Here is a 15,655-nt window from a genome sequence, read left to right on the forward strand (position 1 = left end):
GCAAAACAGTGGCAAAACAGTTTGTTTTTAGCTCCTGTTAAGATAATAATATTGAATTCACAGTGCTAGTGTAGTTTATAAGATGTTAACTATGACTTTTTGTAGCTTGCTACACGACCAACAAATGTTGCTTAACTGTGTTCCTCTCATGTCTGATGGGATCCTCTTAGACTGCCACTCCAGTAAAGGCTTTGAGTTTGTAAAAGCTTTGGCCCTGTGTTTAATTCTAAGATGTAAATTATCTCTTGTATAATGTAAACTCTCATTTTCTTTTTAGTTGACCTCTATAAATTTAAGCTGTCCTGTGAATTTGCCACACACATATACGTAATCAGATCTCCTCAATCTTCATGTTTTATTCGTGCCGAATTTAGAATCGACCAATGATAGGTGCGATAGCTTTTGACGTCACTTCATCAGGAAGTAAACAACAATGGCTGTACGTTGTACGAATAAGTTACACTACTCGTATTTATGTATATTTGTAGCGGTGTGTGTTTTGTTTGGAAAGTCGGCCAGCTCTTTACCGTCAGCTAAACCTGGACATGGTGAATTCAAACATTTCCGAAGTTTTCGAAGTGTTTTAGAGCCTACAGCTCCACCTCCAGGGGTTAGTGGCACAAACTTATTTTCTGTTTTTCAGAAGTTCCTTGAGCTACCTCCTGCTAACAATCATATTAACAAATGGTTCACTTAAAACACATTTAAACAGCTGCAGGTCAGGCTGCACCCCGGGGTCGTTGCGTCCGTCGTAATCGTCGCAATTGCTGCAACAGCGGCTGCAGTTTTTATTATTAGGAAGTATTGTTTCCCTCAGAGGTGAGCAGTCCTTCAGCATGTTCAGCTTATTTAACTGCCTGTATGTATGCATGCTGAAACTGTCTATGTGTACATGTTCACTGTATGAGTGTGTGTATGGGTGTGTGTATGGGTGTGTGTATGTGTATGTACGTATATATATATATATATATATATATATATATATATATATATATATATATATATATATGTGTGTGTGTGTGTATATATATATATATATATATATATATATATATATATATATATATATATACACACATACATACACACACACACATACACCACTGTGCAAAAGTCTTAGGCACCCTATTTTTTTTTTTAGTACTATTTGTTTTGTTATAGATTTTTATTTTATGACTTCTACATTATTGATTCAGTACAAAAACATTTTAGATTTCCAGTACAAAATTAAATGTTACTGAAAATTTTTTGTATGTCAGTAAAGAAAGCAGCATATTACACAAGAGACACTTTTCAGATAAAAAAACATAATGAAGGCTGCTGGGTTTTGCTGCAAAAATAAGAAGCAAGTGAGACAGTCAAAGTCTCCAGAAGAACTGTAGCTGGTTCTGCAAGATGCTCAGTAACACTTACAGCTCATTTCCTTATAAAACTGCACACACTGTACCTGAGACTGCTATTTTTTTTTCAAAGCGAAGGATCGTCACACGAGATATTGACTTTGTTTCATTTATTACTGTTTACTGCTCTTTATAGTATTTTTTAAATGTAGAAACATTTTCATTATTTTTGAAGGCATCTTTGCTTTACTTTGCATGAGCCTAAGATGTTTGCACAGTACTGTATGTGTACATATATATATATATATATATATATATATATATATATATATATTATATCGTGTGTGTGTGTATATATATATATGCATGTTGACATGCTGAAGAATTAGTTCAGCTTTATTCCTTTATGTATAACTTTAGCCAAAGGTAATCTAAGGTGAAACTTTTAAATTGCAGTGATGCCACATACAGATACTCTGTGCTGAGGCAGATGGAGGAGCAGAGAGAGGAAGAATCTGATGAGGTATGAATTTTGCCTATTTTACTGATTAAGATCAGGAGGAACTAAAGATTTAGTTCTTCTCTACATGCTAATTCTGTGTCTGTGTGTTTTTTTCTCTCAGGACCTTCTGGAGTGAAACCAGGCGTGATGTGGATTCGATTTTTTTGTTTTTAAATAATTCTGGAGATTTTCTTCACAAACAGTTTGTCCTTTTCAGCCCGTCTTCATTCTGTCCTTAGTTTTAATGCCAAAACCATTATGGGCTTTTAAAGGTCACATGGTGCTGGTAAACATTGTAGCTATGAATGGTAAGATTATTTATTAAGCACTGCCTTCAGGAACCACATTGAAACAATCACAAAGTGGGAATCTGTGAAACATAGCCAATGGATTTGTGATTTTTGTATTATTATTGTTGTTGTTGTTGTTGTTGGTATTTGTTACAGGAAATTACAGCCCACTATTTTTAAAGTTACTCTAATTTTTGAGTTTTAATAGGTTGGGAATATGTTTGATATAAACCTCAAAAACTCAAAAACAACTCAACTTGAACCTATTTTTTTCTGTCAGTGGAAAGTTCAGGAATAAAAAGTTACATGGCTCTGATAAATGGTCAAAATATGATTGTACAAGTTTAAATAATAAATCTATCTATTTGAATAGTTGGATCATGTTTAAATAAATCTGTATTGAGGAGGTCCATGGAATTTATTAAAGTTAAAGGGGTCCCTGGCTGTAAAATGTTTGAGAATGACTGCTGTACAGTATATCACAATAGTTAAATGGACTTTATCACTCTACTTAATCTGTATTACCACTAATTTTTTGGAACCTTATGCTGAAAGTTTTTTTTTCCCTCTTTATTTATTGTTTGTATTGTATTTACAAGAGTTTTACATTTTTCTCCCCCTATTCACATCAAGATTTGAGGTGTCTTTTTTGTCTTTGAGGTGACTCCCCTTGGGCTTTTGCACATACTTGATTTAGTTAAAGGTTTTGCATTTCTTTCAGTTTTTTTAAATGTGAACAGCGGTTATGTAAATGTGTTTGGTCTACCAGTATTCCACTCCTGTATTATTAATTATTAATTGAGATGATTATGTTAAATCAGTCTTGGGTTATCCTATATTGTTAGATAACTTAAATAAGGTTCTTTCTGTATTCTTTTGTGTTGTGTTTGTTTTATTTTGCTGTCTGAGAATGTGGGTAGATTTCTTTGCGTTAAATTGTGTTGACTATGTTTTGCTGTAGTGTTATATTGTATGTACCTCTGAAACACATGAAACAAAATTTTAGGACCTGAAAATGTCTAATCAATGATGGCTGAAAAATTAACCACTCAAGATTAAAGTTATTTCAAACTCTAAATACAACTGCTGTAATAAAAGATGGTTGTTTATATAGTGGACGGTGCAGTGGCACAGCCGGTAGCATTACCACTTCACAGCTCCTGGGTTCCGGGTTTAATCCTGAGCTCGAGTTACTGTCTGTGTGGAGTTTCTGTGCATGCTGTTCCTATGTCTACATATGTTTCATCTGGGTTCCTCCCATCTCCCAAAAACATGTCATTAGGTGGATTAGCTAAGATAAATTGCCCCTAGTTTTGAATGAGTGTGTGAATCAGGATAGGATTCGTATCCACTGCAACCCTTATCAGGATAAAGCAATTAATAAAAGTGAGTGACAGTGTGTGTATATAAGTAGCTTTAAATCAACAGATGACAACTATAAATGGACTGACTCAAAACAAACAGTGGAGAAAAAAATATTTGAGTTCAGGGTGTGTAACTGTTTTGGTAGCTTCTAGGCAGATTAATTTTCTCAAACTGAATTATTAAACAGCTCCTTTCTGTTGGTAGCCCAGTTTCAGAAATACGATGTGTTTAAAGTAGTATTGAAGGTAGACAAGATGAAGACAAGCAAGATGAGATGTCAAGGTAAGGATCCTGCAACTTTTCGGTTAATCAAGCATTTGCTACTATAATAGCAGCTTGTAGAAGTGATCTTTTGTTTATTTCCAGAGCTGTCTGCTGCTGTCACAATTGTGATCATCAATGTCTTAATATGGGGGTTCCTTTTTAAGGAGACATCTTTTCAAGAGCATGTAAAATGTTTGTATGTCACATGTATCATGCCATTCCCTCTTTGTTTATTGATTATTTTACAGTGTTCATAAGCTTTATTCTCTAAAACCTGTCTTTTAATTCAGATGTGCGTGGAACAGAAAGTTCTGCATCAGACTGTGTTTCTCCAGGTGAGCTTTCATGTAAAGTAGCTCACTGACTTGGTTTTTTATTATTATTATTAGTAGTAGTAGTAGTAGTAGTAGTAATAAGATATATAAAGCTTATATGAGCGCACTATTAAATCTGCTTCATAATCTAAAGTTAGGGAAAACGCATGATGGAAACCAGCCTTACTGTAAATACTCAGTGTGCTTGTATGTTTGCTGTAAGTAAATGTTAAAAAAACATTCTGTTTAGCTTTGTTTGAGCCTTCTCCAGGTTGCTGTCCTCGTAAAGTATGCCCTGCAGACCACTTCCCCTTCTTTCTGCGCAGTGGAGTAGCCAATGTGGTTGGGCCAAAGATCTGCTTTAACAACAGGATGTATGTACTAGAATTTTAAATTCATTAATGACACATGTTGTATGCTAGTGAATTGTAATGTATATATACAGTTAAATGCAAAAATTTTCATACCCTTACTTCGGTCTAAATAACAAATTTGTATGGTAAGATATTAACAATGATTGCAATTTCACTTAAAAGTATGTATTACCCTGAAATGGAAACTCAATGTGAATATGAATATTGCTTGTTTGCCCTATATTTTGCCTTTATAAGTGCTTGTGTTTCTGCTGAACATCTTTTGGATAGAATTTGGTTTAATGTCTAAGCCCACGCCATTATTCTTGACATACCTATTGTAATTCCACCCAGTGTCATATACTGCTTTTGTTTATACACCGATCAGCCATAACATTAAAACCACCTGCCTAATATTGTGTAGGTTCCCTTATGTCACCAAAACAGCTCTTTCCCATCAAGGCAAGGACTCCACAAGATCTCTGAAGGTGTGCTGTGATATCTGGCACCAAGACATTATCCGCAGATCCCTTTAAGTTCTGTAAGATGCGAGGTGGGGCATCCATGGATTGGACTTGTTTGCCCAGCACATCCCACAGACGCTAGACTGAATTGAGATCTGGAGAATTTGGAGGCCAAGACAACACCTTGAACTCTTTGTCATGTTCCTCAAACCATTCCTGAACAATTTTTGCAGTGCGGCAGGGCGCAATATCCTGCTGAAAGAGGCCACTGCCATTAGGGAGTACCGTTGCCATGAAGGGGTGTACTCTACAGCAATGTTTAGGTAGGTGGTATGTGTCAAAGTAACATCCACGTGAATGCCAGGACCCAAGGTTTCCCAGCAGAACATTACCCAGAGCATCACACTGCCTCCGCTGGCTTGCCTTCTTCCCATAGTGCATCCTGGTGCCATCTCTTCCCCAGGTAAGCGTTGCACATGTACCTGGCCATCCACATGATGTAAAAGAAAATGTGATTCATCAGTTCAGGCCACCTTCTTCCATTGCACCTTCTTGTTCACTTGCTGCCTAATATATCCCACCCCTAGATAGGTGGCACTGTAATGAGATAATCAATGTTATTCACTTCACTTGTCAGTGGTTTTAATGTTGAGGCTGATCAGTGTACAGTGCCTACAGAAAGTATTCACCCCCAGTGAATAGTTCTCTTTTGAAATGTATTGCAACATCAAATTTAAGCAAATTTCAGAATGGGATTTTTCCTGCTTTTTTTGAAGTGATTCTCTAGAGAAATAAAATCAAATACACTATATTACCAAAAGTATTCGGTCACCTGCCTTGACTCACATATGAACTTAAGTGCCATCCCATTCCTAACCCATAGGGTTCAATATGATGTCGGTCCACCTTTTGCAGCTATTACAGCTTCAACTCTTCTGGGAAGGCTGTCCACAAGGTTGAGGAGTGTGTTTATAGGAATTTTTGACCATTCTTCCAAAAGCGCATTGGTGAGGTCACACACTGATGTTGGTCGAGAAGGCCTGGCTCTCAATCTCCATTCTCAATTCATCCCAAAGGTGTTCTGTCGGGTTCAGGTCAGGACTCTGTGCAGGCCAGTCAAGTTCATCCACACCAGACTCTGTCATCCATGTCTTTATGGACCTTGCTTTGTGCACTGGTGCACAGTCATGTTGGAAGAGGGACGGGCCCGCTCCAAACTGTTCCCACAAGGTTGGGAGCATGGAATTGTCCAAAATGTTTTGGTATCCTGAAGCATTCAAAGTTCCTTTCACTGGAACTAAGGGGCCAAGCCCAACTCCTGAAAAACAACCCCACACCATAATTCCTCCTCCACCAAATTTCACACTCGGCACAATGCAGTCCGAAATGTACCATTCTCCTGGCAACCTCCAAACCCAGACTCGTCAATCAGATTGCCAGATGGAAAAGCGTGATTCATCACTCCAGAGAACGCGTCTCCACTGCTCTAGAGTCCAGTGGTGGCGTGCTTTACACCACTGCATCCAACGCTTTGCATTGCACTTGGTGATGTGTGGCTTGGATGCAGCTGCTCGGCCATGGAAACCCATTCCATGAAGCTCTCTGCGTACTGTACTTGGGCTAATCTGAAGGTCACATGAAGTTTGGAGCTCTGTAGCAATTGACTATGAAGAAAGTCGACGACCTCTTTGCACTATGCGCTTCAGCATCCGCTGACCCCTCTCCGTCAGTTTACGTGGCCTACCACTTCGTGGCTGAGTTGCTGTTGTTCCCAAACTCTTCCATTTTGTTATGATAAAGCCGACAGTTGACTGTGGAATATTTTGGAGCGAGGAAATTTGGATTTGTTGCACAGGTGGCATCCTATGACAGTTCCACGCTGGAATTCACTGAGCTCCTGAGAGCGGCCCATTCTTTCACAAATGTTTGTAAAAACAGTCTGCATGCCTAAGTGCTTGATTTTATACACCTGTGGCCAGGCCAAGTGATTAGGACACCTGATTCCGATCAATTGGATGGGTGACCGAATACTTTTGGTAATATAGTGTATATTATGTAATGGAATATATTAAAAGTATTTAGATGTCCTCAGAATTTTTTGAAAATAAAAAATATATATCATTTTCTTCCATTTCTCAATGCATATTGAGGCCAAATTAAATGGAGATTTTAAGTTGGATTTACGTAATTCTGGGCTTTGAATCGGCCATTCAAAAACACAAACCTTTTTTTTTTTTTTCAAGCCATTCCTTTGTAGTTTCTGCACTGTGATTTGGCTCATTGTCCTGTCAGAGCATATATTTTCACCATAAATGTCTAGCTGACTGGAACAGGTTCTCCTAAACAATTTGCATATATTTGGCTCCATCCATTGCTTTCCAGTTCCTCCTAATCTTTTTTTCTAACATGGCCTTTCTCAGAAGTGGCTTCCTTCTGGTCACTGTCGCATAGAGGCCAGATCTGTGAAGAGCTGATGATGATATTGTTGCGGTAGCTGGACTCTTGGACACTTCTCTGACAATTGCCCTTCTTTCCCAAGCACTCAGTTTGGCCTGAGCTTGGTAGTGTCTGGTTTTGCCATGTTTTTTCTGTTTTGTTATAATGGATTTCACAGTGCTCCTAAGAAGATTCAATTTTTTTGCCAATGTTTTTATAACCTTCACTTTTTATAACCCTTCTCTAAGCTTTTTTTCTCCTAACAACTTCATCTCACAGCTTCACGGGCAGTTCCTTGCCCCCAATGACAGCAGGATTAATCTGATCTGCTGTTTTAGCTGAGAGACCTCCTAAAGTCAGTTATATTTATTGTGCAAGCATACAATTGGACACAAGTGAATTTGAAATTAACACAGGTGTACCCTGTTTAACATATTTAGTGTGAGCTCTTGAAAATTAAATACTAGTCCTAATTTAGTATACTTGCTAATTTAGATTGTTAATACTTATCATTTGTGCAAGTTTTAGACTTTATTTTTTAAAATAATAAAAATAGAGGTACATCTCCAACACACAGAAAGATCTGGGATACAAACCTTTGCACTCAACTATATGTCTATTTACTGTTTCTTTTTCCAGTATTATGTCAGGAGGACAAAACAATGTTGGATGGGGTGTGAACATTGTGACAGTGGATGGTGAGTTTATTTTAAGGTGTTAGGACAAGATACTTTATTGTGTGTTTCACTCTGCTTGAAGATATGTGCAAAAATTTGTTACAGTTTCTTGTAGAAAACTAAGTAGGTGTACTAAGGTGAATATTATTATTATTATTATTATTATTATTATTATTATTATTCATAAAGCAGTAAATAAGGTACATAAAGGAATAAAGCAAAATCTATAATCACACCCACTTTTCATACTTCAGATTTTGGAAAAAGAAGCAAAAGGGACTAATTTTGCGTGTGTCTGGTTTTTTTTTTTCTTTCTGGCATTTTGTATCAGTGTCTGTCTATAATGTTTTTCAGGAGAAACTGGGAAGATATTGAAGAGTGACTTCTTTGCGATCTATTCAGAAGGTAAGTTTGTTGTATCCCTGTGTGTATTTGTTTACAAAATAAATAGTAAACCTAACACAACTAATACGCATTGTTCTATTAATATTTCTGCACCTTTCAGCTACACCATCTATATCTGTATTATTTCTCTACTGTTATAGGATTGCTTGACTTTCTAAAGACAATACAAAAAGGAAATATAGTTTTAGTAGCCTCATATGAAGACCCTGCAGTACAGTAAGTACTAAACTAAATATGAGAACTTTTATACAGTCCACCACATCCAGATGAACGATAATACATGAGAAAATAGGTATTAAGTTGATGTGTTTTCAATAAGATTATGTTTCGCTTATATTGTCCCCCTCTGTGCTGCAGGTTGACTGATGAGATCAGAGATCTGTTTGCTGGATTGGGCAGCAGTATGGTCTACTCTGTGAAGTACAGGGACAGCTGGGTGTTTGCAGGGGCAGGTGGACTAAATAAGGAGAGTCCATTTGAGAAGGTGTGAGCTTCAAAAGATCAAATGTTTGAGGCATTTTTGTAACTCAGTAATGTTCTACAGTAATATTACACTCATAATGTAAGTGAAAACACTGGCGCCGTTTTGAGGCCATGCAATGTTTTGCTTGCAGCAGAAATGGGAATGAGATATTAACAAAAGTCACATGAGATTACTGTGCATGCTGTTAAAATTGCCTGTGTGCACTGCCCAAAGGTGTTGCCAGTCTAGAAAGCATAGTTGCAACACGCTGGGCAAATTAATTATTGGACTGGTTATAATTTACTGATTAAAACATGTTGTTTCTTAAGATTTGTAACAAATGTTTCACAGATGGCAAGTAATGTGTGTTTAAAAGTTTGTCCCAAAAAGTCTGAAGTCTTCCTTTAAACATGCAGCTCATCGTGAATGATAAGCAGACGAATGCATATGGAGATTGGCCAGAGATGGGGGAGCTTGGTGGCTGCTTTCCCAGAAAGGTTTGATCAGCACTAAATGAGCCTGCTGCACCAGCCACCTGGAGACCATTAAAACACAGAACATTGCAACTGTGGGATGTAAATCATGACATTTTTAACTGTTTCAAAATGTTCACATATGGATGCCTGGATGTATTAGCCATACATTGGCCTTAATTTGAATCTTAATTTGAATCAGAAATAAATCCAAACAAATACACACACTCACACAAAAGTGCCAGCATTCTTGTATTTTCTGTTTTATGAGGCAGCATTGTAAATATGATCATACCTCATTTTAATGTTTACTTAGATTATTTTACCAACCTGCACAGCTCTAGTTCTGCCCTCTATTTCTTCCCCACTGGCATGAAAGCACAGTCATGATTCAGTAGCTGTTCTTGGCCTCTGTTCTCCTTGGAGTGTGTTTTGTTTCCTGTGCCGCATCTTCCTCACAGCAACTGCAGAAGGGAACCCCTAAACCCCAGTCCACAAGCATTTTAGGTCAGTATGCTTCATCCAGAATGGTACTGTAGGACTAAAATATAAAGTGATGTTATCTTAGTCTGCTGCTCGCCTATGACCAAGGATGGAAATAGGTGCATCCAAAAGTTAAATGCATGTTTTCGCTTAATGATTTAAATATCTGACTCCAATACATTTAATTATCTGATTCCAAAGAATAATCTTTTAGTTATGGCTAGAAGTGTAATATCTTAGTGTTCCAATTGTATTTACTCTAAAACAGCTTCATGCAAAGCTTTTGTTATAAAATGACCTTCCTACTTCAGAGGCTTTTATATAGTCTAATTATTAAACGATTATTCTGTTAGCTCAGAAGTTTCTAGTGACCTGCAAGCCTAGGCCTTTCCTATATACTTGTCAGACGTTTTATTTAAAGTTGCAAGTATTAACCTCTTATCTTATCTTAGCTTGTCAGAGGTCACTTTCAAATGTGTCTAATGTACTAAAATTTTAGCTAGGAAAGTTTCTAATAACCATACAAGTCATGCACTCTTGATGCACCACACTTTCTTACAGAAGAACTACTGAGTATTTATAGATAAAGTAAAAAAATTAATTTATTATACAAATTCACAAATGAATTATATACAGAAAATAGAAACAAAGAGAACTTACAACACTGATGGACAGAGTCATGGACAGAGGATGCGTGATGGTAAAGCATCTCTCTGATGGTAAAGCTTCTCTACATTGTACAGTGCATACCTTCTTATACTCCTGAGCCTTTTTGAAATGTATCATGACCAGAGTACCAATACAATAGAATAGAAGAGAAGAGACACAGTGTATTTTATGGCAGTATGGACCCCCAGCTGGGTAGCTAACCCTGTATGTTAATTAGGTTCCTGAGTCAGTGGGAACAAAGGCAAAAGGTCTCCCATGCAGACCACGTGGTCTCACACACATTGCAAGAAATAAAACCATATACTGTAAATGTTATTTCCTAAACTTGTATGATAGTTATGATGTCACCACATTGTTCACCATGAAATACCAATTAGATTGATACCAAACATGCCCTGAAGAATATTTAAGTTAAGCAGTTTAATATTTTTAGTTAAGTTTAGATGACTAGTTTTAGTTCACATGATCTCTCTGACCCACATTCCTGCTCATTTTAACCTTAATCAAATTACTGCCACAATTTATAATTCTACTACAGCACACACACACACACACACACATGCATACACATGCACACACTAATTCTGAAAGGTTTCTCTCAGCACACTTGGCTGCCATCCTCTTTACCAACTTTCACTTTTTTAAATTTTATATTTCAGGAACGGCTGAAGAGGCGAATACATAACAACCATTACATTAATGTCATTTGCATTAATGTAATGTGAGATACTTATTGTGATAAAAGCTTCCATTATGAGAAGAAAATGATCTGGAGAAAACCGCCACTTGGATATAAACATTTACTGCATCATAAGTTACGCCTGTGGCAATTCACAAATTTATGTAAAAAATTTCTGAAACTTTTCCCAGATCCATTAGAGAAGTTGGAATGATGCTGTTGTTTCTATTCTCTGTCCCATATATTGTCCACAAGCAGAGTATAGCCTTCAGCACCTGAATTCAGGATGTGCTCAACCTGTTATCAGACCAAGCACCACCACTAATTTGTTTTTAATATTAGAATATTCATGGATTAGAGTCAACTGTAATCTGCTTAGAGAGCTGGTCTCTTTACTCTCAAAAATATACAGTATACTGTGCAGGTTCCAATCAATTGGTGTAATATAATCACTGTTTCTCAGACTCAGTTTCTGATTTAAGCTCTGCATTAGGCTCTGATCAGTTGTGAGATAGAGTGGAACATTTGGACCAGAACCACCTGCTGTTGCAGCAGACAGATGAGGGCTATTATGAAGAGCTCATTCAGCTGAAAAAAAAATCTCATAAAGGCCTCCAGGAGCCACTGGGAGTCCCGTTCGAGAGCTGCTCATTACTCACAAAAAGTGCCAAACAGCATAAATATGCAAAGCACCCCAGAAAAACACTGATCAATAACACTGTTCAATAATGGTGTTGATTTCTAATGCTCTATGCTATAACAAGAACTTTCAAAAGTGGGTTGGTTACTTTTCAAGATTGCCACACAGTTGCTAAACACACCTGTTGCAACATGCTCAAGATGTAAAAGATTGGACTGTTTTTCAAAGAGTGCTGTTCACACACAAAACAGAAACTGTGAAGCTCATACTTTTTTTGATCGATTATTATTCCCATAATAACTCCTCGAAATAAGCCTGTGAAAGTGATATGTATTGCATCTTAAACCTTTTGTTTTTCTGTTCAGTGTGTCAGAAGTGAGAGACACATAAACTAGTAAAAGCAAGTGTGTATGATCTACAGTCACAGGGCAGCTCTTGAAGCTTGGTGAAAATTACAAACTTTAATATTTCTTCTCTCAGTTAGACTTAGCTTAAAAAAAGCTGAGCTTATTCCACCCATTTTCTTCACCTAACTAAAAGATAGCACTAAAGTGACTGCTTTAAGAACAGCTAGAGAATGTCTCTCATCAGATTCTGATTATGGGAAGTTCTCTCACTAGAGGGCAGTGGTGAAACTCCAACTCCTGCACTGTGTATGTATCTGCCTGTGTGCTTTCATCTGATTCTGAGGCTGATGAAAGTGTGATGTTGTGCCTTTGCTAGAGTAGCAGTAGAGGTGAAGCCTGAGCTGCAGAGGGATCTTGAGTGTTTCTTGAGGGGTGGAAGTAGACATCTCCTCTATGTAGGAGCTGTTTAGGGGGCCTTCTTACACTAGAGAAGGTAATCTCTTGTAACAGTCATTCTGTATTATCCATACTGCCAAAATCGGCATGGTATTAGAAAATCCCCACGCTTCCTAAACAGGTTTCTTATTTTATTACTTTTTATTTTTGACCAAAGTCTAATTTTGGTGTTAGTCAGATTTCTATGAATTAGAGACTATAAGTTCCCTTATACAATTCTTTCATTTGGCACCAAAAAGTCTTTCCTGAAAGCATGTTTATTTATGCTAATCAATTCTACTTATTCGTGCTATTAGTAATCTAGGAATGCCACTATTCACTCAGAGCACATAAACGTTGAAAGGGGGCTTCAGCAAAAACCAAGACATAACCATTCATATACACTATACAGGCAAAGGTTTGTGGACACTTGACCATCATACCCATATATGGGTCTTCCCCAAACTGTTCCCACAAAGTTGGAAGCACACAGTTGTATAGAATGTCTTTGCATGCTATAGCATTACAATTTCCCTTCACTGAAACTAAGGTGCCCAAACATGTTCCAAACATGTTCCAGGTGCCCCTGTGCAAAATGCCAGGCCCATAAAGACCATAAAGAAGTCCTTTACCAAGGTTGGAGTGGAACAATTCGAGTGGTCTGCCCAAAGCCCTGATCTCAACCACACTGAACACCTTTGGAATGAACTGGAAAGACTGCATCTTAGGCCTCCTCGCCCAGCATCAGTACCTGACCTCACTAATGCTCATGTGGCTGAATGACACACTTCAAAATCTAACAACCATTGAAGACTAACAACTGAGAAATGAGATCTGACTAATGTGTTCATTTATAGGCCTCACTGTTCACTATAAGCATATTCCTGCTGTTCATGGATGATGGATGAGATATGCTTGTTGGATGCTATGTTTGAAACACAGGACAAACCATTCCATTGAAGTCTAGAATTTGGTTGGACAAGTATGATAAATGTTGGTTAGGCTTTGTTAGACCTACTATACAGCTGCAAAGATTCCCAAGCCTTGCACCTTGAAACTTTTCAAAATGTTTTTAGAAAGCTGAATTATAGTGATTAAAGTCATTAGTGCTCTGGATTCTGAGCATTTAAACCTATTAATACTAACAACAACAACAACAACTAAGGTCCCCTGTAACTGAGCAATGAGAATAATGTGCCAACATTTTGCTGGTATTTTAATTAACTTTTTCTCTGAAGATAATTATTAACAAGATTATTAAGTAAGGAAACCTTAAAGCTACCAGAGTAGCATCAAGCAAAGTACACTTCTAAATCATGTCTCTTCTTTGCAAAACTCCTGTACTTAAGTAAATTTTATTTTTGGCCAAACTAACACTTTAAGGTACTTTTTAATTTATACGTCACAAAATCTGAGAGAATGATAAATTATTATAATTTTGTAAATATGTTTTCTTATAAATACTGACCAACCAACTTTTACACATTTTGCGTAGGAGCTCCACCCTTTAAGGTTGGCATATACTGGTATGAGTTATCACTCAAAGAATTTCTACAGAAAAAAGATTAAATAGGCCCATAGATACAAAGTATCAAATCTACCACTTTACAAATAATTTTAATGGTGATGAAATATAGAAAGTGAATGCTGTTTGGATTTTTTTGCTCCCCTGTGCCAGGCAGTGTAAGCACATTCAGTTTAAGCAGCAGCAAATTAACAATAAAAATCTTGGCCATGTGGAAGCATTTCACAGTTTCTGTGAAATGATGGATATTAGACAAGCATTTTATAAAAGGACTGACTGAAAGTTTACTATTGCTGAGTTATAATATCGGCTCATAAGAAGTAATATGATTTTCCCACCCCCTTTTCTAGTACTACTCATTATTTCTTTTTGAGATTGGCAGGTCTGTTAATAAATGGATTTCTACATACAGTCCTTCTGAAATATTGGAAAGGCAAGGCCAATTCTTTTGTTTTTGCTATACTCTGAAGACATTTGGGTTTGGGATCGATAGATGAATATGAGATGATATAATTTCAGCTTTTGTTTCTTGATATTTACATCCAGATGTGTAGAGTAACTTAGAACATGGCACTTTTTGTTTAAACCCACCCATTTTTGAAGTGATCAAAAATACTGGAACACATGACGTACTTGTGTTTCTTGTTGCCCAGGTGTGCCCTGTTAGATTGATTCTTTAAACAATTAATGTGTATTGTTGAATTGAGCCCTAGATTTCAGCTGTGAAGACTGAATTTGCTGTTAAAAAGGATAAACCAAAATGAAGACAGAGCGCTGTCTATGGGAGAAAAGCAAGCCATTTTGAAGATGAGAAAAGAAGGAAAATCGGTCAGAGCCATTGCACAAGCATTGGGCATAGCCAATACAACAGTTTGGAATGTCTTGAAAAAGAAAGAAACCACTGGTGTAACAACCAGATATCAAAAAGGTGGATCAACAGCATTTAATGACAGAAACATTCTCATTGGTCAAGGAGGTAGTGTCATGGCTTGCATTTGCATGGCTGCTTCTGGAACCGGCTCATTAATCTTTATTGATGATGTACCTCATGATGGTAGGAAAAAGGAAGGGGAAAAATGGAAGGTTTTAGACTGGCCAAGTCGATCACCAGACCTTAACCCATTTGAGCATGCAACTCACCTCCTGGAGAGGAGACTGAAGGGAGAAAACCCCAAAACAAACGACAACTGGAAAAAGCTGCAGTACAAACCTGGAAAATCATCACAAAAGATTTCGTGATGTCAGTGGGTCACAGGCTTGATGCAGTTATTGCAAGCAAGGGATAATTAACCAAATATTAAGTGTTATTTACTTCAATTTACTTTAAGACTATATATTCCGATACTTTTGCTAAACTAAACTAAAAATTGAGTGGTCTGCCATCAAAGGTGCCATGTAATAAGTTGTTTAACACATCTAGATGTAAATATCAGGAAATGAACGCTAAACTTTCACCCAAAGTTTAAACCCAAACGTCTTCAGTGTATAGCAAAAACAAAAGAATTGGTCTTGCTGTTCCAATATTTTCAGA

General features: G+C 37.2%; 1 protein-coding gene and 1 long non-coding RNA gene across 2 annotated transcripts; one reads left to right on the plus strand and one right to left on the minus strand.

Annotated features, from left to right (window-relative positions):
* Positions 1–365: 365 nt before the first annotated feature.
* si:dkeyp-67f1.2 (uncharacterized protein LOC556106 homolog) lies at positions 366–9,426 on the plus strand. Its single transcript, XM_026911822.3, has 12 exons — positions 366–610; positions 713–819; positions 1,797–1,863; positions 1,964–3,779; positions 3,864–3,953; positions 4,052–4,096; positions 4,326–4,449; positions 7,968–8,026; positions 8,360–8,410; positions 8,551–8,626; positions 8,768–8,894; positions 9,290–9,426. Exons 4-12 carry the CDS (start codon positions 3,752–3,754, stop codon positions 9,374–9,376), a joined length of 687 nt encoding a protein of 228 aa, XP_026767623.2. The 5' UTR covers positions 366–610; positions 713–819; positions 1,797–1,863; positions 1,964–3,751; the 3' UTR covers positions 9,377–9,426.
* On the minus strand, positions 8,898–10,696 carry LOC117596184 (uncharacterized). Its single transcript, XR_004577361.2, has 3 exons — positions 10,490–10,696; positions 9,677–9,826; positions 8,898–9,408 (listed from the first exon to the last, which is right to left on the minus strand). It is a non-coding gene; the product is annotated as an uncharacterized LOC117596184 (long non-coding RNA).
* Between the last annotated feature and the right edge of the window lie 4,959 nt (positions 10,697–15,655).

This window comes from Pangasianodon hypophthalmus, chromosome 2 (genome assembly GCF_027358585.1).
Source record: "Pangasianodon hypophthalmus isolate fPanHyp1 chromosome 2, fPanHyp1.pri, whole genome shotgun sequence".
Lineage (NCBI taxonomy): Eukaryota > Metazoa > Chordata > Actinopteri > Siluriformes > Pangasiidae > Pangasianodon > Pangasianodon hypophthalmus.